This window comes from Xenopus tropicalis, chromosome 8 (genome assembly GCF_000004195.4).
Source record: "Xenopus tropicalis strain Nigerian chromosome 8, UCB_Xtro_10.0, whole genome shotgun sequence".
In the NCBI taxonomy this organism is placed as follows: domain Eukaryota; kingdom Metazoa; phylum Chordata; class Amphibia; order Anura; family Pipidae; genus Xenopus; species Xenopus tropicalis.
This window is the reverse complement of record NC_030684.2, coordinates 108477511-108498771: the sequence shown is the minus strand read 5'-3', so window position 1 is coordinate 108498771 and position 21261 is coordinate 108477511. Positions and strand designations below refer to the sequence as shown.

General features: G+C 39.4%; 1 protein-coding gene across 1 annotated transcript; it reads left to right on the top strand.

Annotated features, from left to right (window-relative positions):
• The first annotated feature begins 13304 nt into the window (after window positions 1-13304).
• nkx2-1 (NK2 homeobox 1) lies at window positions 13305-17086 on the top strand. Its single transcript, XM_002935337.5, has 2 exons — window positions 13305-13861; window positions 15220-17086. The coding sequence occupies exons 1-2, from the start codon at window positions 13486-13488 to the stop codon at window positions 15882-15884; spliced, it is 1041 nt and encodes a 346-aa protein (XP_002935383.1). The 5' UTR covers window positions 13305-13485; the 3' UTR covers window positions 15885-17086.
• Window positions 17087-21261: the final 4175 nt, after the last annotated feature.

Here is a 21261-nt window from a genome sequence, read left to right as displayed (position 1 = left end):
ATTTTAAGAACATTTTCCATCACATACTCTACCCGTATTAGTGTTGTATATATCTTAACATACACACGATTCCTTGGCTTAGCAGGCCTAATGCCCTTTCCAGACATTATATTCTCCATTATCTTATGGTCCTGTCTTGCTAAAGACTTTCCCAGAAATGTGAGATTGCTACAGTGAAGTTATTATTCTATTCCGAGATGTTCTATTAAACCAAATAATTACTTAAACCGGCTAATCTGTAGGCAGATATTCTGCAAGATAATCAGCAGTGCATTTGGAAGGAAAGTAGAGCGCATAACAGTGTTGATGTTTTGCTTCTGATTTTAATTCTTTTCATTGAATGTTTAGATGATACTCATGCACCGATATTGCTGCTAGTAAACATCATTAGAACAATCAGCAGGTCAGGAAACAACATTAAAGAACATAACTGATACCATTAGATGGGTTGGCACAGTTAGAAGTGGTAGTAACAATAATAGCCATTTTTGCCTTTCTGAAAATAATTTTAGATGTTTGGTATTATATATGCAATGCTTATATCTAAGGGAGGTAAAATGAAGTAAGTGCTTTATCGCTTTAGTCTGCTATGTGGTGTTATATATTGTGACGAGAGAATCTGCCCCATGATAATTTGCAAAAGTCAATGTGGGGTGAAAATGTTCACGGTCAATGTATGCCTGGTGAATTTGCTCATCACTAGATATGTACATATGTACAGTGCTGGTTGAATGTTTGTGAACCCTTTAAAAAATTCTATGTTTTTATATGAATGTGACCTAAAACCTCATCTGATTTTCAAACAAGTCCTAAAAGTAGATGAAGAAAACCTAGTTAAACAAATGAAACAAAAATGAACATACTTGGTCATGTATTTATTGAAAAAAATGATCCAATAACATACTGTATCACTTACTTTTACCATTGTGTGTTTATATCAATATATCTATATATCTATATATATATATATAGGCAGAGGGTTTTTTTTAGGTTTAATCATTGTTATTAGTATTCAAGAAGACATACAGGGGAACAAGGATACATCTCATTCAAAATATAAAGACCTTACAAGTTATAAACAAACATAAAACTATAAAACTAATTGTAGTAATATAGAATATAATATCAAATGATTAGTTTTGTCCCAATTATTAATTTCATGGCTAGGATGTAGTATAGTAGTGATCCATGCAGTGATACAGGATTTCATTTATTGTATCTCTTTCCTTATTTTCCAAGTTTTGTATAAATATATATTTACAGTATATTCCATTTTGATGTAAAATTTTAAATGGTTTTTCAGACTATCAGATCTGTATTGAATGGCTTGATTTGTACAAAGATTATTTAGTTCTGCTGAAACTTCAATAAATGAGGGAGGGGAGGACTTAATCCACTTTTTAAATATAGTTCTTCTAGCTGTGCCTAAAGTCAATTTGATGTAATTCAGAATATGTGAAGAATTCCAGACTTGTGTGTGATTAAAATATACTCAGTGTCCTTGTTGATATTCAGGAGAGCAAATATTGGAGATAAAGAGAGTTGTGAGTATAGGCTTATGTTCAAATTATCTTCAATCTCTTTCCAAAATGTCTTAATTATTGGGCATTCCCAAAGCACATGAAAAAATCTAGGTGAGGATAAGTTACATTTAGGGCAGCAATTAAGATATTTATCATTTTTAGAGTGGAAATGAAATCCTTTGTAAACCAAATGAATTAATCTGAAGTTTTGTTCCTTCCTAATTTCAGAGGATATAAGTTTTTGAAAGCTGGTAATAGAAGAAACTACAGTCTGTGGAGATCTCATATTGTAAACAGCTAGACCATTTCTTAGCTGGTAATATCCACTTGAGACAAATTAAATTTGGAAAAGAATGAAGTGAGGGAGAAATTATAAGAGACCAAAGAGTCTTTTTGTTTCAGTTTATGGAACCAATGGTAGAGTTGAGATAGAGTAGTTTCTCTTTGTTATGAATTTGGTAGAAAATTCTTCCCTGTGTAGAATATGTTCTTTTGTAGGAGATAAAAGGGTTGATTCACTAAAGTGCGATAATGCTTATCGCGTGCTTTTTTGCGTTAAAATTGACGCGCAAAAAACCCCGCACAATTCACTAAAGTATTATCACATGTATATCGCGTGTGTTAAATAGCGCCCAACTGCATGCATTCATTTTACCGGGTTGCCTTAATTAGCGCGCAGAAATAACATTAATGCATGATTCACAAACACTTACACGCGCTAAAGATCACAATAGTCTGTACGAAAATTAACACCTACTTGGGGCAGGCGGTAATTATAGAAAAGTACAGTTAATGAGCTTTAGACAACACAATATGGACTTTGCAGTGGGATTTATTCAAGTCTGTGTTGGCCCCAGAGTGATGCAGCCACCAGTTTGCAGGGAAATGGGCATTTTCACTTTCGTTTTAAGAACGTAATGGTGTGTATGGCTAATATGGTGTGTGCGCGATAAGTAGCGCATGTGCGTTAATTAGCACGTGCAACAAGGAGCATGCTGCGTTAATTAGCGCGTGTTGCGTCAAATACCGCACGAAAATAGACTTCGCGACTTAAATAACGCAAACAGCATCGCATCTAAATTAACAGAAATATCCTTTTAGTGAATCGTGCGTTAAGACGTGAAAAATAAGACGCGAGCAAGTATCTTGTAAATAGTGAAAACATTTTTTCCAGGAAGTGGACATTGGAAGATATGCTGAACATGGGAGGCTCAAGTTACTTTTTACTGGTATGTATGGGATATAGATCTAGTTTCTGCAGTATTCCCCACACTGTGAAAAGTTAACTGTAGGGGTTTATTGGTGTATTTACAATTCCTGAGATCCAACCTATAATTTAGTGTGTTAAAGCTAAATTGCAGTGATTTCCGCAAATTGCGCTGTCACGCTGCCGCCAGTGGGATGTCATATCGGGGAGTTTAGTCGCCCGCAACAAGGGAGATTTGTCGTGGGCGATTAAGCTCCCTTGTGTGCCAGAGCCCTTAAAGTTGAAACAACCTCTTTTGTTTCTTGTTCGGTAATTATAGAGTTAAGATCCATGGACACATGGAGAGCCCAGTTTTTCTGATCCAGTAATTTGTACAGTGGAGCTCTGAGGGCAGTCACATAGCGCTGGGTGATTATATCCTTACATAATAATATGTAAATGATATCCTTATGAACAGAGCTTAGTGATGTCATCAGTTATAATCAATGCTTAGTGATATCATTTCTGTCACATGACTCACTGAAACTTGTGTATTATACTAAATAATGTACTCCCTATTGTAAAATATGAGGATATTAGAAATCACCTTGACCTTCCTTGACCTGTATTAGGTGACCTATCTCAGGATCGAGATTATCCTTGATAAAGTTTATTTATTGGATGTTATAATAATATTGTAGTATAGTATATCTTGACATACCTATGTTTCTTATATAATCTCAATATGTGCACATAATATTGTGGTTTACTATGAGTTTGAGGACTGATTGGCTCAGTCACTGGTTGGGGAGTAGCCTGTCCTTCTTACAGGTGTTGTTTTTGTTTTTAAATGGTTTTATCTTTTTCTTTTGCTGGCATGGTGGTTAATAAGCATTGCCTTTAATGGAGTCACTTGTGCAACTACTTTTGAGTGATCTGGGTCTGGTTATTTTAAAAGCTTTTTTGTGTGTTGTTTAGTGCCCAATATTTTTGATACCTGTCTGATTTGATCTGATACCTGAAGAGCCTAGTGCTTTTATATGATTATGGAACTCCGTGATGACTCAATAACCCTATATTTTAACAGGAGGTACATTATTCACTACGGTAAATATACTATTACAAGTACACCATCTTTAACCTGGATGAAGAACTGTGTATGGATGTAAATGTTGGTGTTATGGTGATATCATTATTATTATATCATATCATCATTATTATATCATTATTGTTATATCATTTTTTGCCCCTTCAAGAATGAGAGAGTGCACCTGATTGCTTGGAGTATATGATGCCTCTTGGCAATTTGAAAACCTTGTATAAAGTCCATAATGTACAGTGCTCCTTGCTTGAAACTCAAGTCTGATTGACTACAACATACCTTTAGGTAAATACCAAGGAACTGATAAGATAAATATCAATTTTACTGTTTGTAAGGATTTATACATAAGGAAAATGGTCACTTGGTGCCCAATCCTTTCTGTATGGCACATAGGTTAGACATCACAACAAAATAGGCAGCTCTCACTTAGCTATCAAATTCGGGGTCCCTCCACTTCTGTACATGTAGATCCAAACGATTATAGGCAGCACTCTGTCTGTTTCATTAAAATGTCTTTATTGTCACAATACGGGCAGCAGCAACGTTTCAAGCCTAATTGGCTCTTTATCAAGCATAGGTATAACATAGGTTAGAGATCCACAAAGACCAGCCTTGGTCCTACACAATCAGGGGCATATTTATAAGGATGCATAAAGAAACAGAGCTGAAATACACCAAAATGGGCACAGCATGTGTAACACTGTATATGAAGTATAATGCATATTTGGTGGGCCCAGAACTCTTGTTTTTTTTTTTTAATTAATTTTAGGGTTATCTTTGCAGGGTCATACAGCTTCAGCTGTTAGTGGGGTCCACTTTATCTGGAGCACTGCAAGCCATTCACTGGAAGGCACCCAGGGGCATAACTAGTTGTTACTAATCCCACTAAACTTTGAGAAAAAGGTATTGTTTATGAAAAAGTGTTTCTATAAGTCCTGGGCCCTTCAGCAGGTGCAGGGTCTGCTTCCTCTAGTTACACCCCTGAAAGCACCCGTGGGCAATAGTGTAACTACCATACAGGAAGGGACTGAGGGGGGATCAGGGTTCAGGTTGGTTTGCCACCTGGCTGGTATTTTACAAGACTTGCTGTTAAAAATTATACTTGATTCCAACGTCAGTAACAGGGAAGAATGTCAACATATATAAGAAAGCTGGTATTTTTTTCCAGAAATGTTAGCAGCCATAGGGGACAGGGGACCTTGACCGTGGGGTCTGCTGTATGGTAGAGCCCCTGCCCAACCCATTCTGATGCTAAAACTTTGCTGCCCAGCACAAACTGGTAGGTGACCAACTGGGCTGAGGGGGGCTGAGAAGGGACTGTCTGAGGGTGTGAGCTCTGCCACTGCCCATGGCTTTGCTAGAAATACAGTCTGACACAAGGAAACACCCTAGTGACATTTCTAGCTGCCTTTAAAGTACTTTTTGTGGCTCTCTCCAATAACAACTAAGCTCAAGTGTATTTAGACAAGGAATGGCTTTCCCTTTTCATCTAGAATACATCAGCTTGAAAAGGCATCTTTGATCTTTAGCTGCAGATAGGTGTGTTACGTGTCTTTGGAGATAAAGAAGGTTTTTGTCTAAAACAAGCTCCTGGTTATCGGGGGGAACAAAGCAGTTAGTCATTTAAAAAGAAAAATTATTTAACATTAAAAATGGAGCATTTTTTCAGGGGCCGAGGGATTTTGTGTTACCTGTGTAACCTGCTGTATTTTGGAATTTATAAATCGGCCCCAAAGATAACTGAGCAGTTACAACTAGTCTTAAACAAGGCCTTAAATGTAGCAATGTGATTGGAGAAATACATTTGTAGAATGTAACTGTTTAGCTGCCCCAGTGTGGAAGCAGAAGGGTGGTTTATTGGCAGACTTAGAAGTAGAAGGGACAGGGATGGGGGACCTGTTGAATCAGGAAGGACATGGCTGGCACTGGGTTGGATCTGAGACATAACTATAAGGGTTGATGGGCATAACTGTGCAGATCTGAGTGTAGCTGAGTGGGACAAGAGCATAACACCAGAGCTGAATATGTTTATTGGGTGTTGGCTCAAACTACTATTTCTCTGGCTAGACTGGTGAAACCCAGGATGGGTGGCAACCCTAGGTGCAGTACAGCAATGAGCTTTGAAAGTTAAAAGGGACAGTAAACTCCTATGTACATTTTTATGCCATATGAACAAAATTAAGAATTGTAATAACTAAGAGAGACTCTGGCATGAGTACTGTATACTTCCCCTGGCACAAACTTGCTCTTCTCCTTGGAAATGATAAGTCAACCTTATTTTTGGACTGATAAGAGGGATCTCATGTACACAATATAATCCATAGACTCAGTGTTCTGTATTGACCAAGAAGCATCATACAGATAAAATAAGAGCAAATCATTTTTTATATTAAACCAGAAAAGGTTTTATAGCAACATCTTCTGTGCCAAAGCATTAGCATATGCAGAAAGCAGGCTAGGTACTATATTCTAGGGTCTATTTCTATGTTGTGTTGAAAAGTGGCTCTTCCAGAGACTTCAGCACTTGCCATCTTGGCTAATAACATCTTTGCTGTAGCCCTAGTAAAACTGCGATGAAGAGTTGGGATTAATAATCTGCTTTCTGCAGCTATTCAGCCAGCCTGGCACATTCTATTCCCAGTTTGCTCACAGATAGAAATCTGGAGAGGCTGAGGACTCTTTCTAAGCAGCTGAGTGAATTCCCAGCCCCCATGATCCTACTATAGAAGGGAGGTGCTCCAGAGTTTGGGGTGGCATGGTTAGCACTGGCATTGACAGCAGATGATTGACAAAGTCCCCCATTCTTCTGCATCTTGAGTGCTAATCAAATGGATTGTGTGGGGTCAGAAGCTATTGAAGAGAACTCCCTTTAGCCTCAAGGAAGTGAATACAGCTTTTCCTGTAAAACAAGGAGGGTGGTGGGGGGAGATAGGGAACACTCCATTAACAATCATTTCTCAAGCAGGCAAATTCCCTTTAACCTATCCAACCCTCCTGCTTTATTTAGGTTCCTTCTTTGGGAAATATGCTCTGAAACTTTGAAAAGAGAAAGATCAGCCAGTTTATCATTTTCATCCTAAATGAGGGATTCAGATGGAGGAAAAGTTTCATGGGCAATCCTAACATTTAATTGTGATTCCTAATGAGGCAGATTTGTTCCAATGAGTGTTTCCTTTTCTGTAGCATGTTCCTTCTATTTCCAGATGCTGCACATATAGAAAAACAGAGCCAAAATATCATAGACCCACCAGCAGCAGCTGTATTTATTAATCTTATATGTGTTTCATAGGATTTTGGATACAAACTAGTAATAACTTATATAAATAAATAAATACTATTTAAAAATATAATTTTCAATATTATTTTAGGACCTTGGGTAGTTGTGGGTGTAATTATTCATAGACCCTGACTAAGCAATAGTTATGGAGACATAGCGAATGGCTGGTTTGGTGTTCATAGAGAACATTAGGATTAGTAAGTATTACAGACCCTGTACCTTGTGAACTTGATGTCACTATGAGAAAGAATTGAATTTGAAGAAATACACATAAATATGCAGCTTTGTGTTGTCCTCCTACTGTATATTCATTTTATTTGTAATTAAGCCCATGTATTGTTCTTTGCTGTTTGAATAAAGGATTTTACAGTTCCATCAACTACAAAAGTGTTACTTATTCTTAGAATGTCTATTGCCTTGCACAGAGAAGATTGCTGCACAGAGGAGATCACTGCTTCCCCTGCAGTACCAAAAGTTGGCTTGGCATCTCTTATTTTGAAACAGCCTGTTATTATCATGGATTGTGTGTGGCAACTAGAGATGTAGCGAACTGTTCGCCGGCGAACTAATTCGCGCGAACATCGGGTGTTCGCAAGTTCAGAAGTTCGCGAACTTTTCGCATATGTTCGCAATTTGGGTTCGCGTGGCGTTTTTCCACTGCGTTTTTTCTCGGCCTAAAAATTCCGCACAAGCCACACATGCCGTTTTTCAGCAAATCCCGTTTCCATGGTGCTAATAGTGCGAAATAGCAAAAAACGCTGCGTATTTCCACTAGGTCTGCCAGCTGCCTTTGCGATTTTACGCAACGCTGTGTCAACAAAGTATTTTTCAGATACATTTTTGCCCTTGATCCCCCTCCTGCATGCCACTGTCCAGGTCGTGGCACCCTTTAAACAACTTTAAAATCAGTTTTCTGGCCAGAAATGGCTTTTCTAGGTTTTAAAGTTCGCCTTCCCATTGAAGTCTATGGGGTTCGCAAAGTTTGTGAATATTCACACTTTTTGGCGTAAGTTCGCGAACGCGTTTGCAAACTTTTTTTTTGAGGTTCGCTACATCCCTAGTGGCAACCAGTACCAATACTCTCCCCTGTAGTTGCCTGTGGGCACTGTACCAGGAAACCAAGGGACTAGAATCTGTTACACAGGTTCAGTCTCTCTTCAAGTGCTCAAACTGCCATATGATGTACAGTTTCTATTGTTTGAGCTCACCCCAGAGTCAGTACAGTCAGTGCAGTCAGTAATAGAGCTCACCCCAGAGTCAGTACAGTCAGTACAGTCAGTAATAGAGCTCACCCCAGACTCAGTACAGTCAGTACAGTCAGTAATAGAGCTCACCCCAGAGTCAGTGCAGTCAGTAATAGAGCTCACCCCAGAGTCAGTGCAGTCAGTAATAGAGCTCACCCCAGAGTCAGTACAGTCAGTGCAGTCAGTAATACAACTCACCCCAAAGTCAGTACAGTCAGTAATACAGCTCACCCCAAAGTCAGTACAGTCAGTAATACAGCTCACCCCAAATTCAGTACAGTCAGTAAAACAGCTCACCCCAGAGTCAGCACAGTCAGTGCAGTCAGTAATACAGCTCACCCCAAAGTCAGTACAGTCAGTAATACAGCTGACCCCAAAGTCAGTACAGTCAGTAATACAGCTCACCCCAGAGTCAGTACAGTCAGGGCAGTCAGTAATACAGCTCACCCCAGAGTCAGTACAGTCAGGGCAGTCAGTAATACAGCTCACCCCAGAGTCAGTACAGTCAGGGCAGTCAGTAATACAGCTCACCCCAGAGTCGGTACAGTCAGGGCAGTCAGTAATACAGCTCACCCCAGAGTTGGTACAGTCAGGGCAGTCAGTAATACAGCTCACCCCAGAGTCAGTACAGTCAGTAATACAGCTCACCCCAGAGTCAGTACAGTCAGTGCAGTCAGTAATACAGCTCACCCCAGAGTCAGTACAGTCAGTGCAGTCAGTAATACAGCTCACCCCAGAGTCAGTACAGTCAGTGCAGTCAGTAAAACAGCTCACCCCAGAGTCAGTACAGTCAGTGCAGTCAGTAATACAGCTCACCCCAGAGATAGTACAGCCAGCGCAGTCAGTACAGTCAGCCCACACATTGCAGCCCTGAGAGTGCACTAAGATGTTCTGCTCAGACCAGAGATCACAACCAGTCCAGAGTCAGTACAGATGGTGCAAAGAGCACAGAGAGAAAATAAATATATTTTCCAGAAAGAGAGAGAGAGAGAAAGTGCTGTGCAGAGTCAGGCCAGAGAGAGTAAATGTACTCAGCCCAGAGAGAGTAAATGTACTCAGCCCAGAGAGAGTAAATGTACTCAGCCCAGAGAGAGTAAATGTACTCAGCCCAGAGAGAGTGCAGTAGGCAGGCGCAAAGAGTACATTCCAAGCGCTTAGCCCAGGGCAGGGGTAGAACAGGCAGAGAGTATATTCGGTGCAGTCAGCCCAGACAGGGTACAGGGCACTCATACTAAAAAGTGAACAGTACAATTTATGGAAATTATAAATACTGTATGTGTATATAGTCCCATGCATATAGCAGATTCTCTATCCCTCCAACCCCTCCCTTCTTCTTATCCATCTTACACTTTATACGCACTATCTTAATATCCCCTCCTTCCCAGTCTCTTCTTGTTATTCCTCTTACACTTTATATATATACTAGCCAAATAGTTAATGTACTGCAATATACAGTATATATATATAGATATATACTCACTGTGCGTATTTCTGAGTGAAATTGTGGAAGCGTTGGGCATGCGCTAGTGTTTGTTCCTCAGTTGCAAACGATTTTATATATGTTATTTGTGTGTGTGTGTATGTATATATATATATATATATATATACACACACACATATACACACACACACTGTATGTCGGGTTTTACACAAATAAAATCTGTGTATAAAGTGTAATCTGCAATTTACTGAATTGTAAGCACACAACTAAAGTCTTCCTTTCATATGCAGATGGTGTTTATACAAAGTTATTATGCTGTGTACATACAGTAGGTGACCCGGTAATGGGACAATCAGTTCAGATTTAGTAGAGCGGGTACGAGTACATTCGCTTCTACAGGCAGTTACACTCCCAGGCCCTTGTGCCCCCTACGCTCCATTCTTATTATTAAGGGCTTAGCCCAATGCGGCAGCACCCTAACATAGGGAAACAGCATACCCCCGCTTTCATAGCTCCCAACCTAACAAATATGAATGTTTCTGGTTTTGTGAAATATTCAAAATAAATATATTTTCAAATAAAACCCCACAGCAGACATGAAGACAACGGAATTTATAGTTTTGCTGCAGGGCTGCCCTACTAATAATCTGTACTAACAGCGCAACTCCTTCCCGCAAGTTATTGCTATACCGTAACACTGAATATGCTGCCGGGCATACGCTGATTCATTAATGGGAATGTATTTACGGATTCTATAAATTACATGGTTTAGGTATTTGCCTTAAAAACACAAATCTAATGGTATATTTTATACAGATAATTATATATTATGTTATGATATTTGTAAGAATAAGGGATAGCAGAGTATACCAGAAATTCTTGGATCCGTGAATATAGGTAGCGATTTAGCAGTGATAATACTGTAACAAAAATGATCTCTATAACTTAGATACGGGAATTCCGACGCCAAATTCATTGAACGAACGAAAATCTCAGAATTAATACTGTTTCCTTCATCCGTTTTATAAAGCGTGTATGTGTAGGTGCATGTCTGTTTATGTATAAATGTGTGTGTGTGTGTGTGTGTATATATATATATATCATAACAGACATTGTTAATAGTTTATTTAAAAAAAACAAAAAACATACACACACACATATATATATATATATATATATATATATATATGATGCTGGAAGGTACAGATTTTATCTGAAGGACTTATTATTACTATTATGTGACTGATTAGATATTATGAACAAGGTATATACAACTATTTATCTCTCAAATCACCTCTCCTGTATTCATTAAAAATTGATTCTAACATTTGTAATCATGGACTAATAAAATAAGGTATGACTAGATAAATGAAAGAATACGAAATCAGATTTATATATGAGAGATAAATAGACGAAATAGACATAAAATGTATAGATGGCAGAATAATAGATAAAAGGGAAATAAAGGATATCTTGATACTATACAGATACATTCAGATGTACAGACTAATATATAAATATATATATAGATGACTACTATAGAGAAAGTAGATGGATAGATACTATACAGACAATCGATGAATAACTGATAAAGATGTATAATTAGCGATATAAAGAAGAGACATACAGAGAGAACTAAATTATATATAGATTATAGACAGCAGGCAGAGTACCAGGAGTCCTTTGCAGCAAGCATTCTCTGTGCAAGTCTGGGCTGACTGATGGGATGGGAGGGGGCACTATTATATTTGTGTGGGAACCCTCACCTCTTGCAGAGATTTGAAGCACAATCAAGCGTAGGATTCTACTTGAGCGATGTTAACTCCGCTATGGAAATCCTACTTTGCCCTAAGCGGTTCCTTGCCTGCCGAACAAGAGCTCCCCAATTGAAGACAAATGATCCTTATGTACTAATATGGAGCACCACCACAAAGCAGCCGGCCATTTAGGTTGCCACTTTAGACAAAGATATTTAGTTATTCCTGGGTACCAAGAGCACTTTTGCATTTTTAAGTACAAGCCAGCATAGTATAAACACATGTACAAGTGCAATTACTAAATACTCCTGAAATGCTCTAAAGCCATTGGTTTAACTGCATCATCCTTACCCTGCAGCCCTTAATATGACATTTTTATTAGCAGATGAATTGGCAGCCCTGGGGTCCCCTGGCACAATCTCAGGGTTTCAGGATCTTAGGGCTATGGTGACTTTGCTGTGGCTCCTACAGGTCTGAGGGCCACTGTAATATGTGTGTGTGGCTACTGAGCCAATATCAGCCAAACAGCAAGCAGAAATCTATATGTACACTATGTGTGTCTACATCTATCATCTATCTATCTATCTATCTATCTATCTATCTATCTATCTATCATCTATCTATCATCTATCTATATCTATCATCTATCTATCATCTATCATCAGCTATATATATGTATGAGTGGGTACATTCATATATACAGTTTTCTTCATTTGAATTTAGTATTGACTACATAATTAGAGCTTTCAACTGATACAACACAATATACACTTTCCTATATTTCTTTCCCTGTCCCTGGCACACAATTATTAGCTGTCATTCTTGTAATACTCCAATAATACTAATATATATATATATTTATATATTTGTGTGTGCGTGTGCCAATGACTGCGCATTCGTTTGAACAATACACAGTACAAACGAATTCACTCAGTTGTAACTTTATAAGCAGCTTTCCAGTATGGGAAATAACCTTCCATTTGCCGTTTATATATATTTGTATCAGGCTGTTCGCATCAACAGAATTATAATGGATTCTATAGAATAAACAGGTGTCATACTTTGCCTTCTTTACCCTAAACAACATTAATGCTCAGCTGACGGCAGGAGATATCTAGATAACGGTTGATAGATACACAGAAATGCTTAGAACTGGGATATGTAGCTAATAAAGATAAATAGATGATGATAGAGAGATAGATAGCAGAGGTAGAAGACAGATAGATATAGACAGATAGATGATAGATAGATAGATAGATAGATAGATAGATAGACAGATAGATAGATGATAGATAGATGATAGATAGATAATAGATAGATAGATAGATAGATAGATAGATAATAGATAGATGATAGATAGATAGATAGATAATAGATAGATGATAGATGATAGATAGATAGATAGATAGATAGATAGATAGATAATAGATAGATAGACCGACAGACATAGATAGATGATAGATAGATAGATAATAGATAGATAGATAATAGATAGATAGACCGACAGACATATAGATAGATGATCGCTGGGATAGGTACAATGGCCAAAGAAAAAGAGAAAGGTGTAAGAGGGTGATACATAGTGAAATTCTGTTATTAAATGAAGGGCGAATATGTGCCTCAGCGCCCAGACAGCAGGCAGTAGTTAGAAGTCGCAGGCGAGCCAAGGTGTTGAGCTTGCGATCAGCATGTGAGCGATAGTGAGCGCTGGCTGCGGCTCCATTGTCTGCCTCTCCGGGCTGGCCCCGCCCCCCCTGCCTAAAACCTGCCGCCTGCCTAAACCCAACGCAAAGAAAGCTGAGAGCTGCGCTCAGGCCAATTAAGGCGGACTTGTGGCGCTCTCTTACGTGTACAGCCAACAAGCTCGGCGTTAGGGCAACACCAGAGTATCTGGCTAAAAAAAAGAGAGAGAGGGAGAGGGAGCGATCTTGTTCTTTCCTCTCAGCCTCAGAAACATGTCGATGAGTCCCAAGCACACTACTCCTTTCTCAGTCTCTGACATATTGAGTCCCCTGGAGGAGAGCTACAAGAAGGTGGCTATGGAGAGCGCCGGCTTAGGGGCGCCCCTGTCAGCAGCCTATAGGCAATCCCAGGTGTCTCAGGCCAGCATGCAGCAGCACGGTATGGGCCACAATGGGCCAGTCAGCGCTGCCTACCACATGACAGCTGCGGGGGTCCCTCAGCTCTCCCACACCACCATGGGGGGCTACTGCAATGGCAATTTGGGAAACCTGGGCAATATGAGTGAGCTGCCACCTTACCAGGACACAATGAGGAATAGTTCGGCTACAGGATGGTATGGAGCCAACCCGGACCCAAGATTCTCAACAAGTGAGTATCTAACCAGGGACTTCCAAAGCTTCATCACCCTGCCTTTATATGAGGGGCTCCCATGGTCTCATCACCCTGCCTCTATATCCAGGGGCACCCATGGTCTCATCACCCTGCCTCTATATCCAGGGGCACCCATAGTCTCATCACCCTGCCTCTATATCCAGGGGCATCTCATCACCCTGCCTCTATATCCAGGGGCACCCATGGTCTCATCACCCTGCCTCTATATCCAGGGGCACCCATGGTCTCATCACCCTGCCTCTATATCCAGGGGCATCTCATCACCCTGCCTCTATATCCAGGGGCACCCATGGTCTCATCACCCTGCCTCTATATCCAGGGGCACCCATGGTCTCATCACCCTGCCTCTATATCCAGGGGTACCCATAGTCTCATCACCCTGCCTCTATATCCAGGGGCACCCATGGTCTCATCACCCTGCCTCTATATCCAGGGGCACCCATAGTCTCATCACCCTGCCTCTATATCCAGGGGCACCCATGGTCTCATCACCCTGCCTTTATATCCAGGGGCACCCATAGTCTCATCACCCTGCCTCTATATCCAGGGGCACCCATGGTCTCATCACCCTGCCTCTATATCCAGGGGCACCCATATTCTCATCATCCTGCCTTTATATCCAGGGGCTCCCATCGTCTCATCACCCTGCCTTTATATCCAGGGGCTCCCATCGTCTCATCACCCTGCCTCTATATCCAGGGTCACCCATAGTCTCATCACCCTGCCTCTATATCCAGGGGCTCCCATAGTCTCATCACCCTGCCTCTATATCCAGGGGCTCCCATCGTCTCATCACCCTGCCTTTATATCCAGGGGCTCCCATCGTCTCATCACCCTGCCTCTATATCCAGGGACTCCCATGGTCTCATCACCCTGCCTCTATATCCAGGGGCACCCATAGTCTCATCACCCTGCCTCTATATCCAGGGGCTTCCATCGTCTCATCACCCTGAATCTATGATTCTACCTGCCATTCTATACAACTGTGTGGGAACTGTATATATATATATTTTTTTTTTTTTCCTTAAATATATTTATATATGTATATATACAGGTTTACAATTTTTTAGAAGAACTTTCGGTCTTGCATATTTAACACATAATTTTTGAACTAAAAATCTTTAGCAATAGCTTTCATTTTTATTCATGTATTATGTTTTTAAAAATCAAGGTAAAATGCAACAGCTTCCCCATGTTTTTATAGTCCTGTGTAGAGTGACATTTTGGTTCATGCTGTAAATGCACATGTCGTATATATAAATACAAATCTTATTATTTTGGATATACATTGTAGAGATTGCATCTCATATTCTGTTCCTTTATTTCTTTGCCAGTTTCCCGCTTTATGGGTCCCTCCAGCGGAATGAACATGGGAGGTCTCGGCAATATGGGCTCCCTGGGAGATGTAGGGAAGAGCATGACCCCCCTGCAGGCAACCCCCAGGAGAAAGCGCAGAGTTCTCTTCTCCCAGGCTCAAGTGTATGAGCTGGAGAGGCGATTCAAGCAACAGAAATACCTGTCTGCCCCGGAGAGAGAGCACCTAGCCAGCATGATCCACCTCACCCCCACCCAGGTAAAGATTTGGTTCCAGAATCACCGCTACAAGATGAAGCGCCAGGCCAAAGACAAAGCCGCACAGCAGCAGATGCAACAGGATAACAGTTCCTGTCAGCAGCAACAGTCCCCAAGAAGGGTGGCAGTGCCAGTGTTGGTGAAAGATGGCAAGCCATGCCAAGCTGGCTCTAATACACCCACTGCTGCCCTCCAAAGCCACCAGCAACAGACGGCCACAGCTATCACAGTTACCAGTAATGGGCTGGGGCCACACCAGAGCCACCAAACAAACAGTGCAGGTCAGTCTCCAGATCTGGTTCCCCATTCCAATAGCCCTTCCAGTCTCCAGAATCAAGTCACCAGTCTGTCTCACCTAAACTCTTCCAGTTCCGACTATGGCTCGGCTATGTCCTGCTCTACCTTGCTCTATGGTAGGACATGGTGATTGCAAACATCTTAAACTATCTTAGCCCTTCTCTTTCTCAACCTAAGGGAAAAGAAAAAAAAACTGCTGTACATTAGGGAGGACGGATTTATAGGAGGCTCCAACAAGGAATCCAAAAAGGGAAGTGGGAGGATAGAGTTTAGTTATTAAACTGGATGGATGACACTCAAAATGTCAAAGGGAAACAAGGATTGGACTTCAAACTCTACTCTCCGTGGTGTGTGACCAGCAAGATGCTTGTACAGTACATAGGGCTTAACTGGAGACCTGGGGATAAGATGCTACTGAAGCCTTCAGTCCTTGAGAGGAAAAGCTGTTACGGTTTTTGTCCTCTATACGCAGTTTTATGTGATAATGTAACCCTCAATTTGTGGAACTCTGCATATAGATTTTAGTCACCTGTAAATTTTGTGTAAAAAAAAAAAAACAATCAAGGCAAACGAGAACTCATCCCTTTTTTGTATTGCAATGAAGCTATGATGTATATAATCATCTCAGAGCTTTGTTATGCGCCGTAGTCTCTCCTTTCTGCAGTGTCTAATTTAGGTATCTGGCTTAAACCTAACTCTGGGGCAAACTGCTAATAAATTAAGCACATCGGAAAGATGCATTTATTTATTCATTTCATATCACTGTCACATTCCTTTGGGGCAAACGAATCTGTGTTTAACTGGGAATCAACAAGTGTCCTGTCTCCTAGGGGCCAGCAATATTCCAATGATCTACACTGAATTTTTAATGTCTTGAAATTGAATCTACTGCCATGTGCTTAGATAAATGTAACGGGTAGATATTTATTACAGGTAATCATTTTGCTTATTCCCAGAAAAAAGTCCGAATTTAGTCACTGTTAAAAAATCTTTATAATATTGTCAGGATGTTTTGTGTTCGTAAAATACTGTAGCCATTGGATTGTCCCTGAATATCCAATTGCATATCTGATAAAGGGCATCTGTACTGAATTGTCTTTCATTTGCCCTGGGATGAAAATATTCGTTATCTCTTATATTTAGTTAAAAAAAAAACCAGAAAAACCACGAACACAACGACAGCTTCACCTTCTTTTCTTGAAACAGACACTTGAAATGTGCGTGCGTGTGTGTGTATATCTGAGCAAGGGGTTTCTTTTTTGTTTTTCCTTCAAAAATGTCTTTGGAATTTTCAACTTATGAAAAATTAAAACAAATCTTTAATCAAAACAATTATTTATAGATTCTCGTTTGTTTGTTTTTTGTTTTGTTTTTTTGAAATATTGTAAGAATATTTTGCTGGACTTTACGAAGAGCTGAAAAAATTGCAAAAAAAAAAAAAAATAAAATAAAAAAAATCAGAGTTGAAGTGATGAATTTATTAGTTTTTCCTTGCACATTTGTGATATCTATAAATGTATTCTGCTTTTAACAAATGACTATTTTTGGTAATAAAAAAATAAAAATAAAGAGCAGTTCTTGATACACAGATACTCTCCTACGTTCTGTTTTCAGGACGGTTTGACGTCCACTGAGTGATGCTCATAGGAGCAGAATGCAATAACCGTTGTGTATGTTTGTGTTTGGTACAAGTTTGTCATTGTTTTCACCCTCCCATTACAGAATAAAATATAAAACAATTGGCAGCAGCATAAATATGTGAAATATTTATTACCCAAGTATTTTCCCAAATACTAAAAATAAAAGCAAGGGGCAATAAAACTACAATCTTATTTTAATTGCCTGCTATTTAATTCCCTGCAATGTGCTTAGATACATTTAACAAGTAGATATTTTTTACAGGTAATCATTTCGAATATTAGAAAAATGTCCAAGTTTAGTCACTTTTAGAAATAGTGTCAGGTTGTCTGGTGTTTTTAAAATGCTATAGCCATTGGTTTGTCCCTAAATATCTGTTAAAGGGCATATTAAACTGTCTCATTTGCTCTGGGTTGAAAATATTTGTTGCCTCTTAAAAAAACAAAACAAAACTGAAAAATCAATGAAATAACTGTACCAGTGTGTGTATGTGAGTAAGGGATTTTTCCCTTCGACTTCAATTTAAAAAAATCAAAATGATTATTTATACAGCTTCATTTTTTTAAAAAAAATATAGGAAGAGCTGAAAAAATTGCAAACAACACATTAGAACAACAAAACTAAAAAAAAAGTAATTCATCTATTAGTTTGAGTTGTGAGGGATTTGTTTTTTTTTTTTTGCAATTTTGTGATATCTATAAATGTATTCTGCTTTTAACAAATGACTATTTTTGGTAATAAAAAGAAATAAAGAGCAGTTCTTGATACTCAGTAACTCTTCTATGTTCTATTTTTAGGAAAGTTTCCTGTAGGTGATGTTTATAGGTGCAGAATGCAATAACAATTGCAATAACAAAGTGCTTGTTTGTGTTTGTACACAAGTTGGCAAATAGATTGGCAATAGATTCAGAATAAAGATGTTAAATCTATATTTCCCAGGTAGTTTTAAGAATAAAACAAAGCTCACCCAATAAGGGGAATCTATTTCACACATAATAATAAGAACGGAGGGAAATAGTTGTTATAGAAACCTTTATTCGCCACTGTTCCTTTTTGGCATCCTAGATGTAATTGCTGAAATAATTGGTTTGTACCCTGCGTTGTCCCCCCTAGAGAAGATTTAGTTTCCATTAAATCAACTCATTTTCATTTTGTCCTACGGTGGCTTTAGTTGAACGTCTGTTTGTCTCTCTCATAGAAAGGTGAGCTCAGCAGTTAAGGGACTGGAGAGCAGACAAACACACAGATCTGGCCGCATTTACATATCAATCAGCACTAAAGCAAATACCCGGCTCCTGAGCCTACTTCACATATTTCATTTTCCGTGGCATCCCCAGCCTCGCCTCACAAGAGGCCAATTCTATTGCGTTTAAATATTTGAATTTCAATTCATCGCTTACATTTATTTTTTATTACATTTCGTACCGTGAAAGATGGAAAAATATGTAGATGGCTGAATGCAATCCCTGAACAGCCAGCTTACACTAAATATAACCCTTTTTAGTTGTGTTCTGGCATCAAATGGGAGTAAAGAGTGGAAAGCCTGGTCTGAGGGCTGCAGGCAGAGTGGGCATGAAAAAGAATAGGAACCACTTGGAACAGTCTTTTCTGCTTGTCAGTAGGATATAAAAAAGGATACAAATAAAATCCAGATTGTTTGCTATAGTAATGAGTTCAACTGAACTCCATAAAAGGGTCCTACACCCAGAAATCTATTTTTAATGCCATTCTAAGCAAATTTCAAATATTAATTCATTCAAAATGTGATTTTTGTGTTTCTTTTATAAATATGATTGCTTTGCAAAGCCGTGTCTGTTTATATTCTCTGCGGCTGACCAGGAAACAGTGTAGCAGAAGGCAGCTGATTAGCAGAGCCGGAAGACTTCTGCCGCAATGTTTCAAGTGTCAGACTCTGAGATCTGAAAGTGATAAACAAATACTGCTGTTAATCACAAGAACATTAATGAGTATCCAAACGAATATGCCAATTTTTTGCATAAGATTCCCCCTCTTTTTATATTAGTGTGTTTTTTAATCAAAGTTATAGAATAGCAAGTGTTTGAAGAATTTTTATATTTTAACAACCAATCCAAAGCCCACTTTTACCTTTGTAAGGGTTTAATGAGTTTTTCTTTTTGCTAAATGTCAATGTCAATTGTATTCTTTACTGGGTACCTGTGGCACTACTTGGGTTTAGCAGGACTGTGACTTTGGCATTAAGTAACAAGTACCTAAGCAGCACAGCTCAGAAGCCACAGGGTCTGCAGGGTCTGGGGGTTCTAGCTAAAGGGGGTGATTCCTACAGAGGTGATTCTTACAGAGGTTACTGGATAAAAAATAGAGTCTCTGATATTTCCCCCACTTGATAGGGCAGCAGCCTCCTACTTGAAGTCTTGTTGAGATTCCTGAGTGATTCCATGTAAGCTCGGTGCTGCTGAACAAGGGCTGCACATTGCAAGGCGGTGCCCAGGGGAATGTGTGCCTGAAGAGCCCAGGCCAGCAGTGTGGAGGGGGGTTCTCATCTGGAGCAGCTAACGCCAGGTCCTTTCAGATCTCCCCTTACAAAGGGCCCAACTTGGAGGTAAAGGCTGGGAATTCTTCTGGGTGCTTAATCCTGCAAGCCTGCGGCTCAGGCTCAATAACCTTTTCAGAGAGCAACTTGGAACAACAGATATAGAGTTTGTGTCTGGCAATAGTGGTTCACAGGCCACAGCACTTCCAGGGAGCCAAATGCATCTCAATGAAATGGGTACAGTGGGCATAAAAACTTCAGTGCCAACTAGCCTGCCAGGGCTTTGTATCCATAGCTTTTCATTCAGTTACATACACACAAGTGGCACACCAATGCATGCACAAAAGAGGTAGGCTGGGAGGCATCCTTGCACTGAACCGTTAAACTCTGCAATTACAAATGTTGCTAATGAGCTCATATAACTGATGTCAGGTTAATAGGGAGTTGTGAGGATGGGGTCATCAGTAATGGGGGTCTCACTGCGCACGGTTCATTTGTAAAACCTAAACAAATGATTACATGTACAGGAAAATCAATCTCTGTATTGAATTTTGTCAGAAACACACACACAGATATAATTAGGGCAACAAATCTGACTTTAATACACCAACGTTGTACAGAGTCTGAGTTTGTTTTGCATGTGTGTCCTTCTCCCTGCCTGTTATCTGTCTGTCTGTCTGTGTCTCTGCCTACCTTTCTTTATAACTTCCAGGATTGAAGGAACACATATAAGAAAAAGGGATCATAAAGGACCAATATTTCGACCTCATCTTAAGCTCTAATACAAAGCTTTATAATATACATATGCAGCATACTTGCTTCTTGCTTTGATTATATTAATAGTTTTTTTTTTTAATTAATTTTTCATTAGCATCAGTTATATCTTTGCAAGGTGCCAACCTTAAACTGTATAGAGATTTTCATCCTTATTTTATCGTTGAATTTATGTTAACGCTAAGGATACATATCTGGAACAAGGTCAAAGGACCAGTGCATGTAGAATACACATATAACAGACGTATGCTTTAGTTTGTGTGTATGTTGCATGCATTTATTATTTTGTAACTGCAATATTCAGTTTCCCTTTGTAATATTTCTTTTAGTCCTCTTACCCTTAAAAAACACGTGTTTTTAGGATTTTAACCTTTTTTTTATCTTGATTTTACCCGCACCGTCATTTAGGAAAACGTATGCTGTGTTATGTTGTCATAATTATATTAATCACAACAGTTCTTCACTTTTACAATATTATTATTGTGGCTTGTGGTAAATTAAAGCCTTAATCAAGGAATTGCATTTCTCTGCCTCCCCCTCCTTCCCTCAAATTCACCTATCTTCAAAAATGCATATTAAGCTA